Here is a 23,827-nt window from a genome sequence, read left to right on the forward strand (position 1 = left end):
GACAGCTTCTGGATCATGTTGCTAGCATGACTAAGCTGGCAAACCAGAGCAGCGCACGGAAACGCCGTTTACCTTCCCGTCAGAGCGGTAGCTATTTATCTACTTGCATTTTGATGTGCTTTTGAACTGCTAGGTTGACAGGAGCAGGGACTGAGCAATGGGAGCTCACCCCGTCGCTGGGATTCGAACTGGCGACCTTATGATTGGCAAGCCCTAGGCTCTATGGTTTAGATCACAGTGCCACCCGCATCCCACTGTGGTGGTTTTACATAATTTTAAAAGGCATTCAGCTACTACAGGGGGAAGTCTGGCTCACATTCCTATGTTGTTATTTTTTAAACACACACACACACACACACACACACACACACACACTGGAGATCAGGCAGAAGCACACCTTTCATACCCCACTCCAATTTTCATTTTATTTCTTTAGTTAGATAACTGAACTTGCTGTTCCTGTACTTCCAGGATTAAATAAGCACCACCTATAACAATGCTTCAGCAAACTTGGCGGAAAATAATAGTTTATTTTGTTAAATTGGTGTCAGTAAAAAAAATACTTCTCTATCTACGCTGTGGTTTCTGCTTCAAAGACTTTGGTGGCTTGGGCATAATTGTAAAGGCATGCAAGAGTTTTAATGAGTTTTCCTGATGCTTTTGCTTTGGAGAGATCAGTTCTAACCTTCCAACTAGAGAGAAGAATTAAAGGAGCATATTTGGTTTCCCAGCTTATATATACAGGCAGCCTCTTTCATGTTAAATGAAGGGCCAAAAGTTGTTGAACCCTAAACAGAGGCAGCATTACATAGTGTTCTTTAAACCTTTGAATTAAAGGCCTACTAAATAAAGGATTGCTATTCTTATTTGCCTCAATTTGCATTATTTGCTGGCACTGAATCTTAGTTGCCTTTGCTGCAGGTTCACTAGGTTTGCTTCACATAGGAAAGTTGCCACTGAAGTTTTAATTCTTAGATGAAAGCGATCTATGTGTTCTGACTCTGAAGAATATTCTTATTTATGAAGTAGCGATTATCTTTAAAGTGCTTGCAGTGTGCCACATACCAAAAGCATTTTGTAAGTATTTGCGTTGTGGAATATATATATATATATATATATATACATACACACACACATATATATATTGCTGACTGCTCTGAAGGGTTATGAACTTGCACAAGAAAGAGCAGGATGCAAAATGAACGAAATATTAGTAAAGTTATTTTTGTAAATGAGAGATATAGTAGCCATGGGAAACTTCAACTACCCAGATATCTGAAAGTCTGGAAGTGCCCTATATGTGTGAACTGACTCCACTGAAAAGCTTTATGTGGGGTAATACTAAAGTTCTGTCTGAGTGGATTGCTCTCTGATGGCTCATTCACACATGCAAATAGCCACTTGAATAAAAGTGGCTTTCCCTCCACACCATGTATTATTTAATATTTGACTATTTTTGCAGTAAGAAATAGTGATGTCAAACCAGATACAAATCAGAAAAATATCTGGCAATGTAATGAAAAACAGGAATGTGAAATAGCTTTTAATCCAAGTATTGAGAGTGCTATTTGCAGCATGCCCAACACCCATAAGCCACATAAGCAATGATGGCAGTGATTACCAACAGTAATTGGGAGAGGGAATAGTGCCACTCCCCCAAGTTAGGAAGCACCTCTTCCAGTAACAACTGCTTCCCCCACTACTGATTTGGTATTAAAGTTGCTATTCTAGCCACCAGGAGATAGAACACCTGGAAGCTTGCTTCAGATGGGAAGGCACTTCTGAGTGTCCCAATGCCACACAACAGCACTGAAGAATCATGTGGGTGTAACCAATCATTTGGGCCTTTCTCATCCAATTCAACCTTCACCCTGCTGGGAGGGAAGGCAGAGTTTGTGTAAGAAAGACGCATGCCATTGACTATCTCCATGTGGTTCCACTATTCTCAAGTGTACTGCAACCATCTAAAATTGCAGCTTGGGGCATAACTGGAAACTGTGTTCTGTCAAACTGGAAATTTTGCATTATAGCACATGAAGAAAGTGGAGGCGGGAATATGCAGGCACAAGCCGTGGTTTCTTGGACCAAGATAGCCAGGTTACATCTGAACCAGGCTAAATTTTCTTAGAAGCCATATTTTTTAATTTATTGGGCCTGCTCTTTTAACAGAAATAAAGCAATAAATATTTCTTTTAACAGAAATAAAGCGTGCTCTGGTCCATGGGGTCACGAAGAGTCGGACACGACTGAACAACTAAACAACAACAACAACAACAAAGCAAATGAAGCTTTTCTCATCATTTTATCACCATGCCATCAAATCTTTTTCTGTTCAAATCCTGTATGCCAGACTGTTGTTAAAGGTACAAAAGGGGAGCCAATAGAAAAAGTTGTCAACCCTACTTTTTCTTTTAGTTTTCATACATGGGGAAAGCAGAACAGCAGTCCTGTTTTATTCTTCTGAGTGATCACCCCCAGGCATCATATTCCAGCCAAGAAGGTTCTTCCTCCTCAGACAAGAGGATGACACATTTCAAAATACAGATGCAGAACTTGAGGAAAATACCTTGCCTAATTCCAGGGCCAGCCTGGGGGACTTTGCCACTGGGTTGCAACCCTGCGGCTTGGATTTCTACTGACATAAAGGCAGCCGGGTCACTGCATCTGGTGACAGAAGCAAAGCAGGTTTGAGACATTTTGCAGCCTCAGGTGCTGACATGTTTCTGGCACTCTCACTTGACTCTGTTCTGATTAGCAGTTTAATTATTTTCTAGAGCTGCTGCTTTCCCTTCTTTATAAAATACAGCTGTACAATAGTAATAACTTTATAAAGGGAAGGGCAGTTTCCCCACCCCACCCCACCCCCTCTCCCCAGCTTTTAGAGTTGTACTCTGCAGGAAGATCCAAAGCTATGGTTTAGCTGGATTGGCTTTCAGCCATTTAACAGCTTCTTCTTCTTTTTTTAAACTGCCTCTCATTCAAGAACTCAATGTCCTGTTAGCCAGGCAGTACGTCAGTGTTTCTATGGTAACCTACCCCAAAGATTCTCTCTGCTCTGCTCTAGCACTGCAGATTGTATGACAAGCTTTGTATGCCGCAATTCATTATAGTGCTGTGATGAAATAGGAACAGGTTTGGCCCTAAGGAGTAAGGATTAAAAACAACAACCCATAACAGTAACAATAACAATAAAATGAATATCTGAAGGTGAAGATAGTAGAACTATTTTAGCTGCTGAATCATGCATGCAATCCACTGTGAAGTTAAGCGTATGAATAATAGCTTCCAAATAGTTTGTTCAGCTGAATACACACACACACACACACACACACACACACACACACACCCCTTCTATTAGGGCATACTGTGACAGTGAAAACCCATCATTGCAACTTGATGGGAACAGCTTTTTAGAGAAGAAAACTGGACTGATCCCAAAACATTTGATCTAAACTGCCATTGTCACTGCATGTTGAAGAAATCTATATCCTGATCTAATCTTTAAAGTAGTGATGCACCTGTTGGATAGCCTCCTACCTCCTAACCCCCTACACTTCTTTTCACCCCAGGTTAAATCCCCATAGAAGCTGTCCAGACATGTCTGCGTCCATACATATAGGGCCCCATTCAGTCTGATGTCAACTATTTATTACTATTGTGCATGTCAGTGTTCATGGTAGGGTTACCTGGGTGCCTTCTCAGAACCCTCTCACGTAGTTGGCACTAAATGGGGCTATCAGGTGAAGAAAACCTATGTGTGAACCATTCCAATGGCAAATCAGTTACATTCTTTTAAGAAGGAACATGGGCCAGTTATTAGAACAGTATAGAGATTTATTAACCATACGAGTTGGAAGGGACCACGAGGGTCATCTAAGTCCAACCCTCTGCATGATCTCTTGGGAAAGAATTCTTATTCTAATTTTAGGTAAAACTTTGCTAGTTTCCAGCAAATGGCAGGCACTGTAAGAAAACAGTGAATGTCTTGTGAGTCTGTTAAAAAAAGACAACAAGTGAGAACAAATGAGCAGTAGGAAACTCACTACCATGTTTGTATACATATAATTGTCCATGGTAGTTATTGTGGGAGCAGAACCAGCTCAATACATTTTACTGCCTGGGGCAAAGGACAAGATGGTGCTGCAACTGAATCTCACTTCAACACTAGCAATGGGCTAGTGCACATCATTACATCTGAGGGTAGCAGGCTAACTTAGGTGCTGAAGGACACAGGAGGAATATCAGTGGGGCTGCAGTCCTCCTATCTGCTATCTGAGGCAGCTACCTCACTCAGGCTAATGGTAGGGCCAGACCTGTGTGGGAGTTATATAATGCAACATCCAGAACAAGGATTAGTGAATTCAGGATAAGAGATATTTTACTGTATAAGCAAAAACTGTAGATTGGTTTTGGGTTGACTAAAGATTAATATGATTGTATTTTAAGAATGCTTCAAAAGGTAAACTTTAAGGGATTTTATTGTTTCCAAGGGAGGAAAGGAAAAACAAGAGATTACAGCTACCCTGCTGCTATAAGCACCAGAGGGAAGTGGTTTTAACCGTTTTTAAATGATTCCACCTTTCCTGATGCCATACGAAAGTATCTTATTAACTTTAATTGATGTTTCTGGGTACATGCTCACTGATTTAATGCAAATGGACTCTTTATGCAAGGAACATTTTATCCCCAGAATAAAATCAAGAGCAGTTTGTAGCATAGCAAACAAAAAGCATATTTCATAATAATATAATTTTAGACAAAAGGCAAGCTTATTGGTACCTAGCTGGTGCTAAGGGCTGTCAACTTATAATAAAATGGTGAACCCCCTCCCCTTGCAATACTGGTACAAACAAGAACTGTAGCCTGTCAGTTTTGCTTCAGGTTTCTCTGACATTATTTCCACTGACCTGGCCTCCCTTGTCAGAGTTTTAGAACAGGGGTCAGCAAACTTTTTCAGCTGTGGGCGGGTCCACCGTCCCTCAGACCATGTGGTGGGCCGGACTATATTTTGAAAAAAGAATATATGAATGAATTCCTATGTCCCACAAATAACCCAGAGATTCATTTTAAATAAAAGCACACATTCTACTCATGTGAAAACATGCTGATTCCCAGACTGTCCATGGGCCAGATTGAAAAGGTGATTGGGCCGCATCTGGTCCCCAGGCCTTAGGTTGCCCACCCGTTTTAGAGCACTTCCAGAAAGAGAGCAGACTGCCACAGGTTTTCTGAAAGTTTCTGTTAGCCCTGTGCTAACATTAGCTATCTATTAGTTGTACCCCATTGCCATCTCATTCAGTGAGAGTTGACTTGTTCCTCTCAACTGCCAGTTTTTGTACATCATTCCTCTCTGCTCTTTGTACATGCAATGGGTGGTATTCAATTAAGTTTTACTCAGAATAGACCCATTTAAAAGGGCTCATCCATTCTTCTTGTCTGGGTACTTCCTCCCAAGAAAACCCACTGCTTACCACTGAATTGGAACAAACATCAATTGGTCTTTCTGCAGACTGACATTTGTTCTGATTTGGTGATAAACAGCGGGATTCCCCTAGGAAAAAGATTGGACAAACGAAAAACCACTTGGACCCACGCCTAGAAAGCACAGGAGAAGGTCTTGGTCCACCACTAAGGGAAAGTGACAGCCCAAGCCATGGTGGAGATTTGCAGGCCTGGGGTTCTGGAACAGGGAGGTAAGGCAAGGAAAGATCAGGACCTTGGACAAAGACCAAAGTGCTGATTCTGGACTACTGTTAGTGTCCTGCAGAACCAGTAAAAAAATACAAGCTGTTTCAGCACTGTATTGGAGCAAGTGGTAGAACTTTATAATTTGGCTGAGGTAGTCAAGCTAGAAGCTCTATGCCCCAAGTGCCACAAATGGCCAGTTAAAGAGCCAAAGACTGTTTCTTAACTGGAGGCTTTCTCTAAACCAGCGGTTCTCAACCTGTGGGTCCCCAGATGTTGTTGGACTACAACCCCCATCATCCCTGAGCTCTGGCCTTGCAAGCTAGGGGTGATGGGAGTTGTAGTTCAACAACATCTGGGAACCTACAGGTTGAGAAAGGCTGCTCTAGCAGTGGCGTAGCGTGGGTTGTCAGCACCCGGGGCAAGGCAAGTAATTTGCGCCCTCTAACCCTACCGAAGCCAGGTAGGGGCAGAGAGCTGCAAGTGCAAGCGCGTGCCCCCAGATGTTGCACCCGGTGCGGCCGCCCCCCTGCACCCCCCACACTACGCCACTGTGCTCTAGACAGTGGGGTTTCAAGCTGTAGGGTCTGTTTTGGGGAAAGTTCTTTGGAATTTTCCCGATCCTCTGAAGAGACTGTTTTCTCTTCATCAGCATCTGGTGGCAGATGTGTCTTTTGGGGGTTCAGGGGATGAGGATGAAGTAATAGGGAGTGGATCCATCTTCTCCTTAGAGCTGTTGTAGGAGGGCTCTGCATCTGTGAGGATTCTGGGTCTGTGACCATGACAATAAAATAGAGCAGTTGCTGAGCAGTGTTTCCTTTCAGGTAGCTACTAGATAAATATAATTTTGTTGTTGATGCATGCCTTTGGATATATCTATCTAGTTCTGCACAAACATATGTGGCTATCAAGATGCTCATATTGCTTACATTGGGGAAAACACCAGGATCTGTGGAATTCTAGCTCCTGCCCTTTCTTCTAGAGCAGCAAGGCATTCTGTTTCCTGTTCCAGTTGGGCTTCACCCTCTATTTCCTCCCTAGGAACTCGCAGCTGCAGAACAGATAGTCCCAGAGCTGCTCCGATGATATTTGAAGGGCCTTCAAAGGGCCCTTGTCTAGAATTCACTCAGTGTTTGCTTATCTAAACTATCAAAGAAACAAAGCCAGGAAGCTGAGTGTTGGGGAAGTCTGGCTCCCAAATGAAGGCAATATTTTTTCTCTCTTAGGTTATGGCACAATAATTTGGCTAGTCTTCTAGGTGCCACAAGTCCTTTTGCTGTTTTGGCTACAACAGGCTAAAATAGACATGTCTGTCTGGATTCTTTTAATCTTTTGGTGGTACAACACAAAAGTTTTGCCTTCATGTTCTCAAAGGCAAACTACCACCATCATGCCTATGTGAACACTGAACAGTAATGATGACATCAGGGCGGGACTTTTGGGCAGAGTTCCAGGACCCCCTGCTCAGAAGAATGAGCAAAAAGAGGGCCTCCAAAAACCATAGCATGACTGCCTGACCACATTTTGAAGCAAGTTACGTAGTACACATGACCATCTAAAGTCAGAGGGGGTGGGAAGCCCCATAAGATTAAGTCCAGAGTCTAAAATTACCTAAATGTGGTTGAAAGCATGGCGTGAGGAATCAGCTCTGAAGTGTTATGATACACACAAGGGGAAAGTCCCTTGACCTTCATGGCAGACAAGTAACTACTCTGAAATTGGAGTTAATTTGATTCAATTCAAAATCTTAGGAGAAAATTCTCACAAAACCAATGACTGCAGAGTAAAAGGATTCAGCAAGATTATTAGAAAAAACTCAGGCAGGGCAATACCAAAAAAAGGGGGAGATGGAGCCAAAGGCAGGCAAAACACCTTTTCCTGTATTCTGCTCAGTTTGTACCAACAGGGCAAAAGAGAAATGCATGAAGGGGGGGGGGTTGCATCTTTCCTTCCTCACCATCCAGTTATGACAAGTTTCCCTCACATTGATTCTAATGAGAAGGAAATAAGCTGGCAGGGTGGGGGCAGAGGACTGCAGTATAATTGATAGTCCTTAGTATAGCCATCTGCTATTATTTTTAAAAGCCAGGTAATTCCTTCAAAGTTTCTGTGAGCAGTTCTCTCTCCCCAACTTTTCTGTGGTCCTTTCCTGAAAGTTTTGTCCACAGTTCAATCTCTTTGTTAATGTTATATTTCCCCTCTGCCTCTAATATTTTGCAGGGGGATTTTTTTTGGGGGGGGGGGTTGTTTTGTTTCCAGGATTATTTCTGTGCTGATCTTCAACTCTGTTGCTGTTCACCTCATCTTACTCTTGCTTTCTTAGCTACAATTTTTATATACATGCTCTGTTTCCTCCTGGATGACTTCTCATTTCTTAAAACTGAATTCAGATGAATTAGAACATGTAAGTTGTGTTCTGTTTGTGTATGCAACATAATTGTAAGGAAAAAATCCTGTTTTAAAATGAGAGGTTTCTTAAGGGAACAAGAAGCAGGTGTTTCTTTCTTCTTTGTATCTCTTGCAAAATTGGTTTTCCCCAACCGTCTTCAACTTTGAAAGAAAAAAGGCACTGGTACTGTGTACCCTTGAGTACCCCCACAAAAAAGCACTGGGTATCCAAACTCTCAGCATCCAAAAAAGTTTGGATGAGTGATTTTGGCCCATCTGTTTATCTTTCTGGATGCTTGGTGCATTTTCTTCATGCATGTGAAAATAATCTCCTCTCCATAAAAACAAACACAGAATGTGTAATGACTTAATTACATTTAGCATTATTGTTCCATATATAGTTGAGCTTTGATGCAAGTTACATAACTGGGCTGTTAATACTTTTTATACATGGGTGGAACTAAAATTAAAAAAGGAAATTATTCTCCCGATGCTCAACTCTAATCCCCATCTGTCTGTGTTTTTAATTTTCTGCACTTGCAAAGCTCTGATCAAAAGGTCTTGAACAGATCCCAGATTTTCCAATCTAGTATGCTTATGCAACCAAAAATATAATGGTAGCTTTTCCTGGGGGTGATTAAGCATATATTTTCAGTTTGTCTCATTTTCTTAGTTCCAAGAAAGCTATAAATAGAAAGCAGCTTGACTCCAGCCCATTGTATTAACATGACAGGCAACATTTGTATGGTTTTTTAAAAGCAGCAGAATGAGGATGGCCTGAGGCTTGGCCATAAGCCAATATGGTAAAGCATAAAAGAACAAATAAAACTTACCTTTACTTTCAGATCAAATACTTGTGATAGGATAGCCATCTTAATTCATCACAAAAATGAAGGGTGAGGATAGAAACTGGAACCTCACACATACACACATGTATACAGATAATGTGTTGTGCGCTGCTTAAATTATTTTAGTCTCCCTATCTGTCTAGTTGTACTTAGCTGTCTTTGTTTTACAGTGTATTTCATATTTTTTGTTTTACTGTTTTTTTATTTTATAACTTATTTTATGTTGTACCCTGACCTCCTACCAATGAGGAGTGAGCTAAGAAATAAAATAAACTTTGGAAAGGGAAATCCATTTTAATTCTCTCTTTAGCATTGCTGATACAGTATAAACAGGAACAATGGTCTCTTCTCAGATAGAGCTGGCCCAAGACATTTCACTGCCTGAGGCAGAAGAGCAAATGGTGCCCCCTCTCCCCCCCAACAGTAAGGTATAGAGCAACCAAGCCAGCAAGTTCATTTTGGCACCTGATGTAGATAATCCCACAAGTACCTCTCTCCTTGCCTGGAAGTAAAAATATAACTATGAAGTAAGTAGTGCTGTGGGTTAAACCACAGAGCCTAGGACTTGCCGATCAGAAGATCAGAGGTTCAAATCCCCGTGACAGGGTGAGCTCCTGTTGTTCAGTCCCTGCTCCTGCCAACCTAGCAGTTCGAAAGCACATCAAAGTGCAAGTAGATAAATAGGTACCGCTCCGGTGGGAAGGTAAACGGCGTTTCCGTGCACTGCTCTGGTTCGACAGAAGTGGCTTAGTCATGCTGGCCACATGACCCGGAAGCTGTATGCTGGCTCCCTCGGCCAATAAAGCGAGATGAGCGCCGCAACCCCAGAGTCAGTCACGACTGGACCTAATGGTCAGGGGTCCCTTTACCTTTACTTTAAGTAACAATTAGCTGCCCTTGCACAGCGGTCAAATCAGCGGCCTGAAGTGGCCACCTCACTCTGCCTAATGGGAGCATGAAGGAGCATGAAGTCTGAGAACCTCAGTACTAAAGCAATAGGCATTGCTCACTGTTGAGTGTCAACAAATTATATGGGATGAGCTTTGGCACAAGCTTTATGAGACGGTTGCTTGAGCTGGCCTGCTAGGTATGTACACAGTGCTCTTTCCAAGATCCTCAACACAAAATCTTTGACTAGGACCACATTTAAACAGTTCTGATCTGCCTAGAACTTAAAACAACAAACAACTTCACATAAACACAAAGCCCCAAGGAAATAATTAAGCTGAGGGCAAGACATCAATCCAGTTTAAGGAAAGAAAAATAAATGTTACTATTTGATTATTTGGATGTGAATGAAAGATGCCTTTAGTCTAGGCAAATCATGTCTGTCTAGATTGCATTTTTCAATGAGTTACATTTATCAGTGTTGCCACTGAGTATCAGCAGCCCTTTCTCACATTTTAGCCCTTTGGTGAGGTCCTGAAAGGAAGCGGTTGTTAAACTGCTGGTAATCAATACACACCACTGGTGTGCCGCCCCCACCACAACTCCCCATGTCAAATGTCACTATTATAAGTGGCAAGCACCTGGTTTATAAATAACTCCAGATAGAGTTACTTCCTGACCTTCATTTCTCAGCTTTGGAAAATCCAGTGTGGGCCAACGAAAAATTATCGTCATACTGGATAAATAATCCTCTGTGCTATGAACTCCAATCCCAACACATCCCTGATAACAAGTGCTTTCTATACGGAATCAGAATGTTTACATTGGCTTTGCACAGCTTCTTTGATCAGCTAATGCCACGGGTAAGTAATAGGTACAGAGTGCTTTCTTTTTTATGAAAGACAGCTTTTGACTGAATAACCTCAAAACACTCATTCACCCATTGCTGGGGCATTTAAAAAATGGTTGTCCTGAAGGCTTTTCATCTTCATTCCCTAATCCTTTATTCAACTTTTCGACTACATTTCGAGTTTCATTTATAAGGTTCAGATTCATTCATATGTTCAAACACAGATATTCTTTCATACTTTTAGGGATAGGAAAATTTGATCATTTTGGATTCTCTTAGTTTTTCATTTTTCCAGTCTTAAGTTCAGTTCTCCACTTTTCCGCATTGCTTAAAAAAAGTCTTCATGAAAATTTAGCAACGTTTCAAAATGCCAATCTCATAATATACACATAGGTATGCAATTTTTCCTAACCTACACACTTTTGCAAAGCAATGTTTCTTAATATAATGCATTTTTGTATGTTGTTTTCGCTAATGTATGTATTTTTATGCACATTTTACCCTAGTGTATGCTTTTTTTTTTTTTTTTTGCACATTACTTATCTGGGGAACCTCCACACCCATGGAGATGCCACCAACCTGAAACCACCCCAATCTTGATGCCATCTCACCCATCTTCATCCTGGTGAACACAGCACTGCCACTGAGAGGGTGACACTGCCGATCCACCCTCCTCACATGCCACTGCTGATTCTGAGGTTGCCACGTGGTGCTATTTTCCTGATTGGCAATGTTTTCTACACTTAAAAAAAAATATTTCTCAGAGCGTTCTTAAACAAGGGCCAACCAAGCAATACTTGTGACGCTAAAACAATAAAACCATTCATCAATTTAATAAATTATAATCACTTAAGCAAAAATTAAGAGCAAAGAAAGGGTAAAAGCAAAGAAAGCAGAGAAGTTAAAACCACTGAAAATGAGACAAAATAAACCATAATTTTTACTATCCACCTAAAAACTATCCGGGATGGGGCTAGACTAACTTCTTTGGGAGGCAATTCTAGGACCAGGGAGCAACCACAGAAAGTGTCCACACTTTATTGTATGAAACAATATAACTAGAAAAGTGAGATATAAATATTTTAAATCCAGTGGCGCTTTTAATGCCTGCTGATCCTTCTGATATCCTTAAGAATGTCCTTAAGAAACTTTCCTATTGACTTTCCCAAACCATTAACCTGTTCTCTTTCATGTAGAAGCTTTTGCCAGCTGCTGCTAAGGCAAAAAACCAGAAAGGTAGACAGCATGAGCTAACTGGCAAACAATATGTCACTCAGCGCTTCCTCCCCTACAATCATTAAAAAAGCATAGGCTGGCATTTTGATGACAATGTTGTGTAGACTCCAATACTCTTGCATGCATGAACATCACCAATTCCACAATAAACTCATGTCTGAAAATACCCTAAATGCCTGGCTGAAATCAATATTCTGATATCTAATGCTGCATATTTCATAGAAGGAACAGCTATTGTGTATCTGTACACATCACCTGCACTATATAAAACATTCCCATGAAAGCATAAGCAACAGCTGGCGAAATGTCCAGGTTACTTATGCTCCAAAATAAAGCTGGCAGAGACTCAGGTTCATTTGCCTTGCATGGGTTTGGGAGCTGGGGGGAAAACTTCAGTGACCTGAAACCGAGAGAAAATGCAATTGCTCAAAATTCACTTGGAACTTGGACATGGCATTGACTGCCAACCTGGTTGCTGAAAACACACGCAGGCTGAAAGAAAGGCTAGTCTTTTTCTTCTGCGGGAGTGAATACTCTTAGAACAAACGCATTGCTTTAATATATATTTTTCACATTCTCTTTTATGCTCCCGCAAACATCCCTGTTGGCATGCTACATCAGTAGAATGTTCAGTGGAATGCAAACAGAAGATGACTAGGCAGCCAGTGTTTAAATATTCATGGCTCTTTATAGTGCTCAGTAGTGAGTCTACAAGCAAAATAAACTGCTCATCATGTTGGTTTTGTACATTTGCCCAGAGCAGAAGGGTTGCTGGCTGTTGTGTTTTTTTAAAGGCAGAGTAAGGCCTTAAGGAGGCAAAAATTCAAAGGGGGTACTGCCTTCAGAAAACAAGGTTAGTAGTTTCTTCATATATGAAGTATTCGCTGATGTGGAGGTAAGCCTCAATGTGTTTAGCTGGAGTTACTGTAGGTAAAAGGATATAGGACTGAAGCTTCATCAACACAACACCTAAATACCAATAGCTTTTTGTTGATTAATTTATTCCAGCTATACCCATATTTCACAGTGGCTGCCTTTGCAAATTCCCTTTGTTTATCAGATTATTTCACCTTCTGGAAACAACTTTGCCATTCCTATGGATGAGTGATATATCAACATAATACATTGAAACTATGAACATTGTGACATCTTTCACAGGATGCTCACTTAGTCAAGGGAGACCTTTATAGCAGGAGTCTTTTCCTGTAGTAACACCCTGGGTAAAGTCATAATCTGAAAATACTCAGTGAGCTATATTTGGCAAGGCAAAGCTTAAACTGATTACTGCACTGCACAACTGAAATGTGTCAAATTAACAAATTACTGGCTCTAGACTGCACTGACATGATGAACTCTTACAAGCGACATGTATCTGAAATGTCATAGGAAATTTTATATGTTATGTTAATATTTATTTGTACTTTTCAGCCAAAAGTACAAATATTAATTTGCACTTTTCTCATAGCAAGCAGACAAGGAGTTAAAAGTGCATAACAAAATACAGCACTACTAACATCAAAACCAAACAAATTTAAAAAAACAACAACCTAGCAATAGCCTCATTCACAGATTAAACATAGCAAACATGTGGGAGAAAACAAGAGAAAGCCTCAGTCATCGTAAAAAGCTTATCATCCATTGAAGGGGGAAAAAGGGAGGGAGACAAATGCACCACCTGAGGGAAGGAGGTCCAAAGAGTGAACAGAGGTGCCACTGCTGAGAAGGCCTTGTCCAGAACACCTAGCCTAACCTCAGACAATGCTGGGACATAAATCCAAGTGATACCCTCAATGGCTGGGCAGATAACAGAGCGGCAAGTGGGCCTTCAGATAACCCTAAGCTGTTTAGGGTTTTAAACGTGACAACTAGCACTTTGAACTGGGCTCTGCAACAAACTTATGTGATTAATTTATTAGAAATATTGCTGCTAAACATCACAATAGTCTCAGGGACAGGGGCACGAGGCAGCCCTCCAGGCCCCTCTATCTGGTCCTTGGGGCTCTCACTTGGCAACACTCACTTCCTGGGCAATACCCCTCATTTGCCTGTTCTTTGCCCTTTTTAAGGGCTTTTGCCACTTCACTCAAAATCACTTCTTCATGCTGCTTTACCAGCCGCAAGGGAAAAGACACAGGGTTCTCATATCTTTTCCTACGTGGAAAGAAAAAGAGCTGTGGGGGGAACAGACAAGTGAAAAAAGGGTTGAGCAACTTCCCTTCTCTTCTTGGTCTTGGTTTTAGCATCCAATGCTGCTTTTCATTAAAGAAGCAGTCAAAGCGAAAGATTCACACAATTGCACATTCAGCCATAAAAACTTTATAAAAACAATATATTTCACTGTTAAGAAGCAGACAGATTTATGACTGGACCTGCATCTTGGTCTCATTATGCACTAGAGAACTGGACTAGGCTCATGGATGGCATCCAGCCTAATGGTTTTCATTACATAGCTCCATATAGCTTGCATACTAGTTCTTGCTACATGGCCAGACAGTCTTGTTGCAGAACATCTCCCCATGTGTTAAACCAAAAATACACTTGGATATGCTTTGCAAGTAGTAAATCTGGTAGCTCAGACTTATATGAACAAAGTATAAATATTGGTAGGATAGCACCATATCCCACAGCTTAAATCATTTCAAATAACCGGGATCTTTGGAAAAAACAACACAGAGAACCATAGCTCATCTAAAAATATGCTGCCAGTAGTCACTTGTTCAACAGTGGTGGCCTTGCAGATTCAGCCGGGATTTTCCCCCTGCTAGTGTGCCAAAACAAAAGCTGGCAAAAAGATTCTGTAACTTTCACTGCATGTTTGGGGATTGAACAATACACATCAGGCGGGCCATTGAAACATTTTTATGTTTGAATTTTAAACCAATTTAGAAAGGATAGGCTATTCTGCCTTAGTTTTGCACCATATGCTACTTTGTGCAATTTCGCCGGCCGGGTGCTCCCTAAATGTTTTGGACCATGATTACCATGAGCCCCATAGGCCACAATAACAAGACTTCCAGTTGAAGATGGCAATGAGTAAGGCTGCTTGTCCTTGAGTTCCTCATCTGTTTTAATTTGTTTTTATTTTGAATAGTTTTAAAGTCAGTTGGCTCAGTTGTCAATATTAGTTGCAACATACAGGCAATATCTGTTTTATCTGCTTTACTTTTACTTGGGCTTAAAAGCCACAGATTTTAATTGAAAGACAGGTGCTGGAAGAAAACCTGTTTTGACTCAGCATCTGGCATTTAGCTGATAAGGAAAGGTTAGAAGCTCATCTAGACTGAAGGAGATTCTGCAGTTTTAATATGGTTGTACACCTCCTTCTAGCAACTCTTGCAGCTAAGCTGGTGCCAAAATGTTTTGCTCTGCTTTCCTTTGGACCACAACATGGAGGCCAAGAGAGGGATCTTGTCATCTGGGCAGCCAGGAGGACCTCTATACACATTGCCTAGGCTTGTGTATGGCAGACTTTGATAATTATTTTTAAAATACACAGTTCTCACTTATGGACAACTGGAGACCTTTTGTGACTATACCGGAACAGGATTAAAAAACATACAAATGAGTATTTTAGGGTATACTAAATATTGTATAAATTCTGTAATCCCCTTTCTCCTTTTTCTTTCTACTTTATATCTTACAAAAATAATAGTAAGAGAAAAACCCTGTTAAAGTGCTACTGAAGCTGCTAAAAAATGGTGTGTTCATAATTATAATGCTGACTAATTCATTGGTTGGTTGCCAGGGTAACAACTGGAGTTTTCTGTTGCAAATGAGTGAATTGCCTTCTGCAGTGCTGATGGTTTTTTACAAGGCATTCTGGTACAACAAGCCAATATTTTTCACCGGAGGCAGCTTCTTGATACTATCAGAAAATACGGGGTTGCTGAAGGCACTAGTAATGGATGAGTGATATCACAACATGAATGGCATCAGAGATTCTCCTGACAGTTATCCCTGTACTACTGAATATGGCCAGCAGCTAAGGTGCCTCTAGCGAAGCAGAGTTACACTATATAGAGAGGTACACAATTAAAAATATATTAATTTTAGAAGAATGCATAACTGAAGGAACATCACCATGGTATTGTCAGAACTATATGTGTTTATGATTATGTATAAAGTTCCCACAGAGTATTAAAGGAAGCTAGGCAAAACTCAGAGTGCAAGTTCATTTTTTAAATCATGGTATTCTATTGCAGGCTATCACTACCCTGCAATTTACTCATTCCTTATTTTAAAGTATATCCCTGCCTGTAGAATATCCAAGGGGGAGGGGGTTACAATACAAGGTGGGGTGGGGAAGTACACTTTGTTTAGAAGTAAATTACAATCAACCCAAAAAACCAGGATAAAACCAACTTTAAAAACATGAGTAGTATAAAATCAGCAAGAGCATTAATGGGATTAAGAGCTGGTGTAGAAATTTCCCAACACATTACACACACACACACACACACACACACACACACACACCTGAGGCCATTTCTATTTTGGTGGAGGAAAGTAAAACATTTTTTCATGTTAAAAACAGAAAAGCTGGACAAACAGTTCAATACCTTGGCTGAAAAATGCCCACAGCAAAAGGGTTTGTTTTGGGTCTATCATATAGGTGCACAGAACAATGTGTGGTTTTTGATGTATCATGGGATTTCTTTTTTAGGCATTCCAAAGAAGAGTACAATACATCATTAATTAAGTATAACCTGTGGACTTCAGGGTGTGGGGACAAGACCCTTGACAACAATGCTGCTTGCATTCGCAAGAAGAAATTCTATCCTGACAAGCAAGTGTATTAGCAAAACAAGGGAATTTCTGTATCTGTCTGCTTACAGCAGATTTCTCCGACATCTCTAACAGAGAATAGTAGGTTTTATAGGGCTTTCAATGACAAGCCAGTTATGAACACTTGGCATGATCCTAATTAGTGACTGCACTTAGGGAGTGTTATGTACTAAGCTTGAATCCTAGAACAATAGGCAAGTAGGATCCTAGAATGCAACAACTGATTGGCTTGCGGGAGAAGACCAATCAGGCTCCAGGAGGAAGTCAATCAACCTATTAGGCTGGTAGGATCGTAGAATGCAGCAACTGATTGGCCTGCAGGAAAAGACCAATCAGGCTCCAGGAGGGAAACAGAACCAGCCAATCAGACAGGACTCATTGTGTAAATAATGTATATAAAAGCCTGAGGTTTGGGGGGGAATTAAATCACTGTTTTACAAGCTGCAATAGGTAAAGGTAAAGGGACCCCTGACCATTAGGTCCAGTTGCGGACGGCTCTGGGGTTGTGGGGCTCATCTTGCTTTATTGGCCAAGGGAGCTGACATACAGCTTCTGGGTCATGGCCATCATGACTAAGCCGCTTCTGGCAAACCAGAGCAGCGCATGGAATCGCTGTTTACCTTCCCGCTGGAGCGGTACCTATGTATCTACTTGCACTTCATGCTTTCAAACTGCTAGGTTGGCAGGTGCAGGGACTGAGCAATGAGAGCTCACTCCATCGCAGGGATTCAGACCTTCAACCTTCTGATCGGCAAGCCCTAGGCTCTGTGGTTTAACCCACAGTGCCACCCGCAGTGGTTGTTGGAGCAAGATTTAAGTCTGCCTTGTCTGATGAACAGCCTAGGTACAATTTGGAGCTATCCAGGCGCTACATAGCTTGCTTCTTTGCCTTTTGGACTTTGACCTCTGATTTGTCAGACTTTGCTTATATGGATTTATGCTCTGCTGTGTTTGACCTTGCCCTGCTGGAACATGACCTATGCTTGACTGAGCTAGTGCTAGTGATACGTGATCTGGTATTCCCTAGTCTCTGTCCCTAGTACAAGCTCCCAGCTGGCTGGAGCCCTGTCTCCCAGCTAGGACTCCTGACTGTGACAGAACAATGCATTCTTTCCAAACTGGCTGTGCTATGCAGTTAATTCTCTATCAGTTCTGTCTGGCCTGTTTGTTTCCAGGTCAGCTAGAAGGGTATAATCTTAGAACTATGTGACATTCAGGCTGGCTATGAAATGATCCAGATAGGCTGAGGCAGAAGGAGATAAGGTGCATGTGTCCTCTTGGCAGAAACCCAAGGATCAGATCCACTGCAAGCGTCATCCACCTGTATTTGCTCCTGTCAGTCAGAGCACTGCAGATGGGAATCAGTGCAGATCCCACACCACTTGCTTTATTATTAAAAGTATAGTCCATCTCTTAGGTGAAGAATCCAGTAAAACACTTGTTAAAATACAACATTAAAACAGAAAAGCAGATAAAACACACAGATAAGGCACATAATTAAACTCCAAACATCCCGTTCCAGCTGAAACATTCAGTTACTTCCCAAAGCCTTACCAAATAACCATGTTTTTAGCGTGTGCCTAAATGAGAACAATCTGCCAACCTAGCAGTTCGAAAGCACATCAAAGTGCAAGTAGATAAATAGGTACCGCTCCAGCGGGAAGGTAAACAGTGTTTCCGTGCGCTGCTCTGGTTCACCAGAAGCGGCTTAGTCATGCTGGCCACATGACCCGGAAGCTGTACGCCGGCTCCCTTGACTGATAAAGCGAGATGAGCGCCGCAACCCCAGAGTCGGCCACGACTGGACCAAATGGTCAGGGGTCCCTTTACCTTTACCTTTTAAATGAGAACAAAGTCTGTACTAGACATGGAGGGAGTCTGCACTGCACTCAGAGATGTGGGAGTTCTATAGCTGGGATACCACTATGGGAAAAGTCCCTTTAGGCATTAGTCTGTTATGGTGTTCCTTCATCTAATGCCATTCCTGCTAAATAAATATTTCTTATTTATATCCTGCCATCCTCAAAGGAGCTCAGGGTGGCAGAGATGAGTTTCCCCCATTTTATTATCGTGACAATACTGTGAAGCTGAGTGATATTTGCCCAAGGTTCCCAAGTTCTGGCGAGAGTCCCCACCAGATTGGGCTGAACTGGGGCAGGTCTCTGCTGACCAGCAACACCCTCCGAGTATCCAGCCAGGATCCTTGCCCAATACTAATGCCACTTATGATTGTAAGTTGTGGCCCTGATTTCACCCACTCCCAGTCTCTTTGTGTGGGTTTTGTTCTGCTTTTTTTGCTCCCAATAGCCTGCATTCCTGGGCCTGGAGCACAAGCCTCTCTGGTCGAAATCCAACACTGTATTCACTATGCCACAGCAACTCTCAGGACAATTTAGCCTCACAGTACAAAACATACACACACAAAATAATTACCCAGCACCTGTGCAAACAGATTCTAATAAAAAAGATGTGCCTATAGTGGCTTGTGTGAACGCCACCTTCCCCCATCCATATATTGGAGGCAATCTCTCCAATACACACAATACAGTATAGAGGGTATAACCATGAATAATTTTATGGAAGCTCAAATAGATTTTTTTTTTAATGAGTCTAGTGTTCATACGGACTTAATTCTTGAGTTGTTTTTGTTACATAAGGAACGTTAAAAAAGGGGAAAAAATCAAGCGCAAAACTACAGCAATCATATTGTTTGCACACACCCACACATTGTATTTAATCCTACAGAAGCCTATAAATACAATGCTGTGTGCACTTCTCTCCTCCTGCAAAACCCCACAGTTAAAAACTGCTGCCAAAACTTTTATATTGTAGTTGCTGCAAACAATACTATTTAAAAGCAAACATTTCCCCCACCCGACCCCAAAACAGACATTTTCAAAGAAAAGGATGGGGATGGGAGATGAAGGTTAAAGTATTCAGTGCTTGATATAGCTTTAAAAAGTGATTAGACTTGCTCTATGACATGCTCGCATTGTCTTCTCTTAAGGACTGTAACCCAAAGAGATTAACAGAACAAGCTGATCCTACACTCCTGGGAATAAGCCCTACTGAAAACAGTGGGACTTACTTCTGAGTAAGATGTTTTGAATTTTGAGGCATGAAACATTGGTATACACATCACTGTGGCTCCTCCTGTTGATTTTCATGAACATGGGAGCTGAGAGAGAGAGAAATGTTCTCTATTAGTGATCCCAGAGGCTACCATAAAGCTTCAGCCCTTCTGCAACACATGGGAAAATAAATGTAAAACAAAATTAAATAAAATCAGAATGAGGAAAAGGTAACCATATGGTTCATCTATATCAAGGCTGGTCTGCTTACATAATGGTTTGATTTTAAACAGAGCATTTTAAACATTAGCTTAAAAAGAGCCCCCACCCCACCCCAAAGATTTTGAGTTTCATTTTCCTTTCCTGCATAGCACCAGAAAGACCACAACTGGACGTGACATACAGTGTGACCTCTGTATACAGATCAGGTAGCAGATTCTGTGAAAGACCTCTGGAGAGCTACTTTCCATTGGAGTAGACAGAACTGGGACTGTGTTCCATCTCCATAGCCTCTAGTACTAAACAACAACAACAAATGGGGCTAACCTAAAGAATATTTGCACAAGCAAAAGCAGCCTGAATGCTGATCTCACACGTGCAGAATCTCATTTTGCATTCCGAGCCAGGGAAGAAAGTCTGGGGAAAATTACACTTGATTTATAACAGAGCTGAGCATTAACAAGCTGGACAAATTCAAATTCCAAGCCAAGTAATCACAAACTTCAGCAACTTCCCTAGTCACACAACTAGCTTTAACTGGAATAGAATAAAAATGTGTTTGTTTGTGTGTTTGTTTTTGTTTGTCTGTCTGTCTGTCTGTTTGTTTTACTGGAGAGGCACAGTTAGTTGTCATGATTTGCTAGGACATGACTGCTGTCAGGCTGGGAAATCAGTGGACTGGTGTGCATGTCACAGTAAGCCAAAGTAAGACATAAACCAGAGCTTACTGTGAAGAAGCAGTATGCTGGTACACCCTGCTCAGTCAGGGCTCATCCAGACTTCCTTTTGCACCACGTTTTGCAGGCACAGGTCCAAGCAGGTATTTCTTTTGTCCTGGCGCTTTCCTCAGGGACACCAGTGTTTTACTGCTGAACTGGAGCAAATGGCAATTTGCTGAAAACCCTGTTTTTGTTTGCTCTGATTCAGCAGGTGAAAGTACCTGACTCCCGCCATCCCACCATCTCTCCATCCAGGCAAGCATGACCACAGTTAAATGATACATTCCAGCAGTGCCGGTGGGGGGGATGGGACACAAAAGGGGGCACATGTCCCTGGTGACAGGTTGGAGGGGCAGCAAAATAGCATATATGAGCACACACCTCATTCATATATAAACACGTTATGGAAGTGAAATTCATGCATTTTTTTCCAACCTAGCTGAAGTTCCCCAAGAGTTGTCCTAGGACCTAGAAGATATTTTAGCAAACCCAGTGTGACTGTTTCAAGCTGCTCCTTTCAGGAAATAGTTGCCACAAAGAATAGTCTTCTACTGAAAATACAGTGGCACCTCTGGTTACGAACTTAATTCATTCCGGAGGTCTGTTCTTAACCTGAGGTACCACTTTAGCCAATGGGGCCTCCTGCTGCTGGCGCACGATTTCTGTTCTCATCCTGAGGTAAAGTTCTTAACCCGAGGTAATACTTCCAGGTTAGCAGAGTCGGTAACCCAAAGTATTTGTAACCCAAGGTGTTTGTAACCCGAGGTACCACTGTATACAAGGTCTCAATAAACTGCTTTTTTTTTTCAGGGTGGGATCTCTCTGCGACTTTTTCCCTTTCCTAGCTTGCTTGTTTCCTTAGCCAAGTTTGTATGTGCAATCACAAATCAACATGTGAGTACACACATGCTTTCCCCAGCAACCATTTTTCTGACAATCAAGTAGTAAGTGTCTTCATGGTGAAGAATCTTTGTCTCTTATTCATGGGTTGCAAGGAAATATTGCCAAGTGCTTTAAAGGGCAGGCAGAAGAAAGGAATATCGTATTTCTAACCAGCTTAAGTTAAAGAGAATCTAATCAATGCAAAGCTTTCTTCTGTTGGTGCCTACCCTTTGGTACGCATCCAACCTATAATCGTTCTGCATGTAATTTTCAATTACTTCGAGGAGATGCCTTTCAAGCACAATGCCTCTGCCATCTTTGCTGAGCACAAAGCATCTTGTGTCTGGCAGCTCTAATCCAAAACCACATTTGTGAAAGCAACAATGTCTTGTGATTGCATCCTCCTTTCGGGTCGCTAAGTTAGTTTGCATAAAGCAGCTTTAATACAACAGTTCTGCGCTAAGGATTGTACTACTGCATCATATTGGCCTGAGCCTTGATGTAGTTCTACTTACTCTGTACAAGCTCTCAAAGATGTACTTATAAAAAGAGGGGTCACTGAGGTTTTACTGCATTGATGCGTGCTCATAATAAGCTTCCCACATGCTTGATTTAGTGGAGAAGACTGTATGTCTGCCTAAAATGTGCATAGCGCTTCCATAGTGGATTCACGGCTAAATTTCAGTACTTTTTCTCCTCCCACAAATTATAATCTAGTAGAATTTTTTTCGTATATCCAGACTATATTGAAATCAGTTTCCTAAGTGCATTGCTATGTTGACTGCCATGAAATTTGAAAGGGGCAGATTAACAAAAAGAGTTTAATACCGCTGGATCATCTTGATATGGAAAGTGAGCGTACAAATGTCCACTCTATCTTATTTCAATTTCACTCGGCACATATGGAATTTGTAACACCTCAGTATTGAGGCTGCAGTTCCAACACCACCATTCAACTTTCCCTTACTGAGACCTCAGGGAGGAACTTCCTCAGTCATGTTCTACAGAGCAGCTGAAGTTAATGAGCAGCCAAGATGGCTATCAAATGACACACATAAGCAAACGAAAATAGAATGCAGATGTCCATAAAGGTTAGTGGCTCATCTTGCCTGTAAAACACCCACTAGAAAAAGGCTCCTTCTCATATCTACAGCGTCCCTCAGATGCTTAACTTCCCAAGGTTCAGAACACTGAATACTACCTTTTTCATACTCCTATAACAAGTGTCCTATTCACATACCCTATTCAAGTGTGTGCTTGTGCATAGTTTGATCCTTCCTGGCAAGTGCTGAACGATTGCCCCCACCCACAATTTCATGTTATTCACACATACATCCCCTGCAGGGTGGGATCACACCATCCAACAGCAGCCACCACAACGCTGGGCACCATCTTCCAAGTGCCCGCAGGTTTACATAGACACGTGTTAAAGGGACCCACAGAAACAGCCCCAATTGTCCACAATTCTATTCTACAACCAATCTATTCAGTCCCCAAAACAGTACTGTCGCTGCAAAGAACCAGTGACCTCCAGTGGACAGTCAGGGTGGCTAGATTGCTTATAGGTCTTCTGCAAGACAGGTAGTCATGACAATATGAAAATGCCAGAAGTAGTACAGTAGTAATATCTGTTTTGTGGTATTTCCTAGGACTAGGGAATTTTTAAATAATGGTTCTGCATGCGTTCTGTGGAATTGTGTTGGCAGAGGACAAAGGATTCTGCAGTTTTTCAACCCACTTTCAAAACTGCTGAAAGAAAGAAAACTGTTTGAAAGAAATAACAGGCAGTGTAATCCTATAAATGTTTACCCACAAGTAAGTGTCACTGTATTCACTGGTGCTTACACCCAGGTAGGTGTGTGTAGGATCACAGCCTGGCAAAGTAATCTTAAACATGTTTATTCAGAGTAAATTACAATCAGCTCAATGGGACCAAATCTCCAGTAAGTGTTTTTAGGATTGCAGCCTGATTTTAAAGATATAAAATTCTGATTTTTCACAGGGTTTTTAAAAAATTGTTTTGCTTTCCTTTCCTTTACACTGAAGCTGGCTTTTAGATGATGAGTCTGTGGTCAAGGATTTGAGTTTAATTAATGTAAAGTATGTAGCGGGTGGCGCTGTGGGTTAAAGCCTCAGTGCCTAGGGCTTGCCGATTGAAAGGTCGGCAGTTCGAATCCCTGTGGCGGGGTGCGCTCCCGCTGTTCGGTCCCAGCGCCTGCCAACCTAGCAGTTCGAAAGCACTCTCGGGTGCAAGTA

General features: G+C 41.6%; 1 protein-coding gene across 3 annotated transcripts in view; it reads right to left on the reverse strand.

Moving 5' to 3' along the window:
• TOB1 (transducer of ERBB2, 1) overlaps positions 1–23,827 on the reverse strand; it is a 108,868-nt gene that overhangs the window by 37,889 nt on the left and 47,152 nt on the right. The window contains exons 4-6 of one of the 3 annotated variants that reach the window (XM_083430091.1): positions 19,769–19,858; positions 4,908–5,001; positions 2,567–2,664 (exon numbers count right to left, since the gene is read on the reverse strand). The exons of the other annotated variants lie outside the window; for them this stretch is intronic. Of the exons in view, the coding sequence (XP_083286217.1) occupies positions 2,567–2,664; positions 4,908–5,001; positions 19,769–19,858 (282 nt within the window). The remainder of the gene's footprint in view (positions 1–2,566; positions 2,665–4,907; positions 5,002–19,768; positions 19,859–23,827) is intronic. 3 annotated transcript variants of the gene reach the window in all.

Source organism: Podarcis tiliguerta (genome assembly GCF_965153285.1).
Source record: "Podarcis tiliguerta genome assembly, chromosome: 2".
NCBI lineage: Eukaryota > Metazoa > Chordata > Lepidosauria > Squamata > Lacertidae > Podarcis > Podarcis tiliguerta.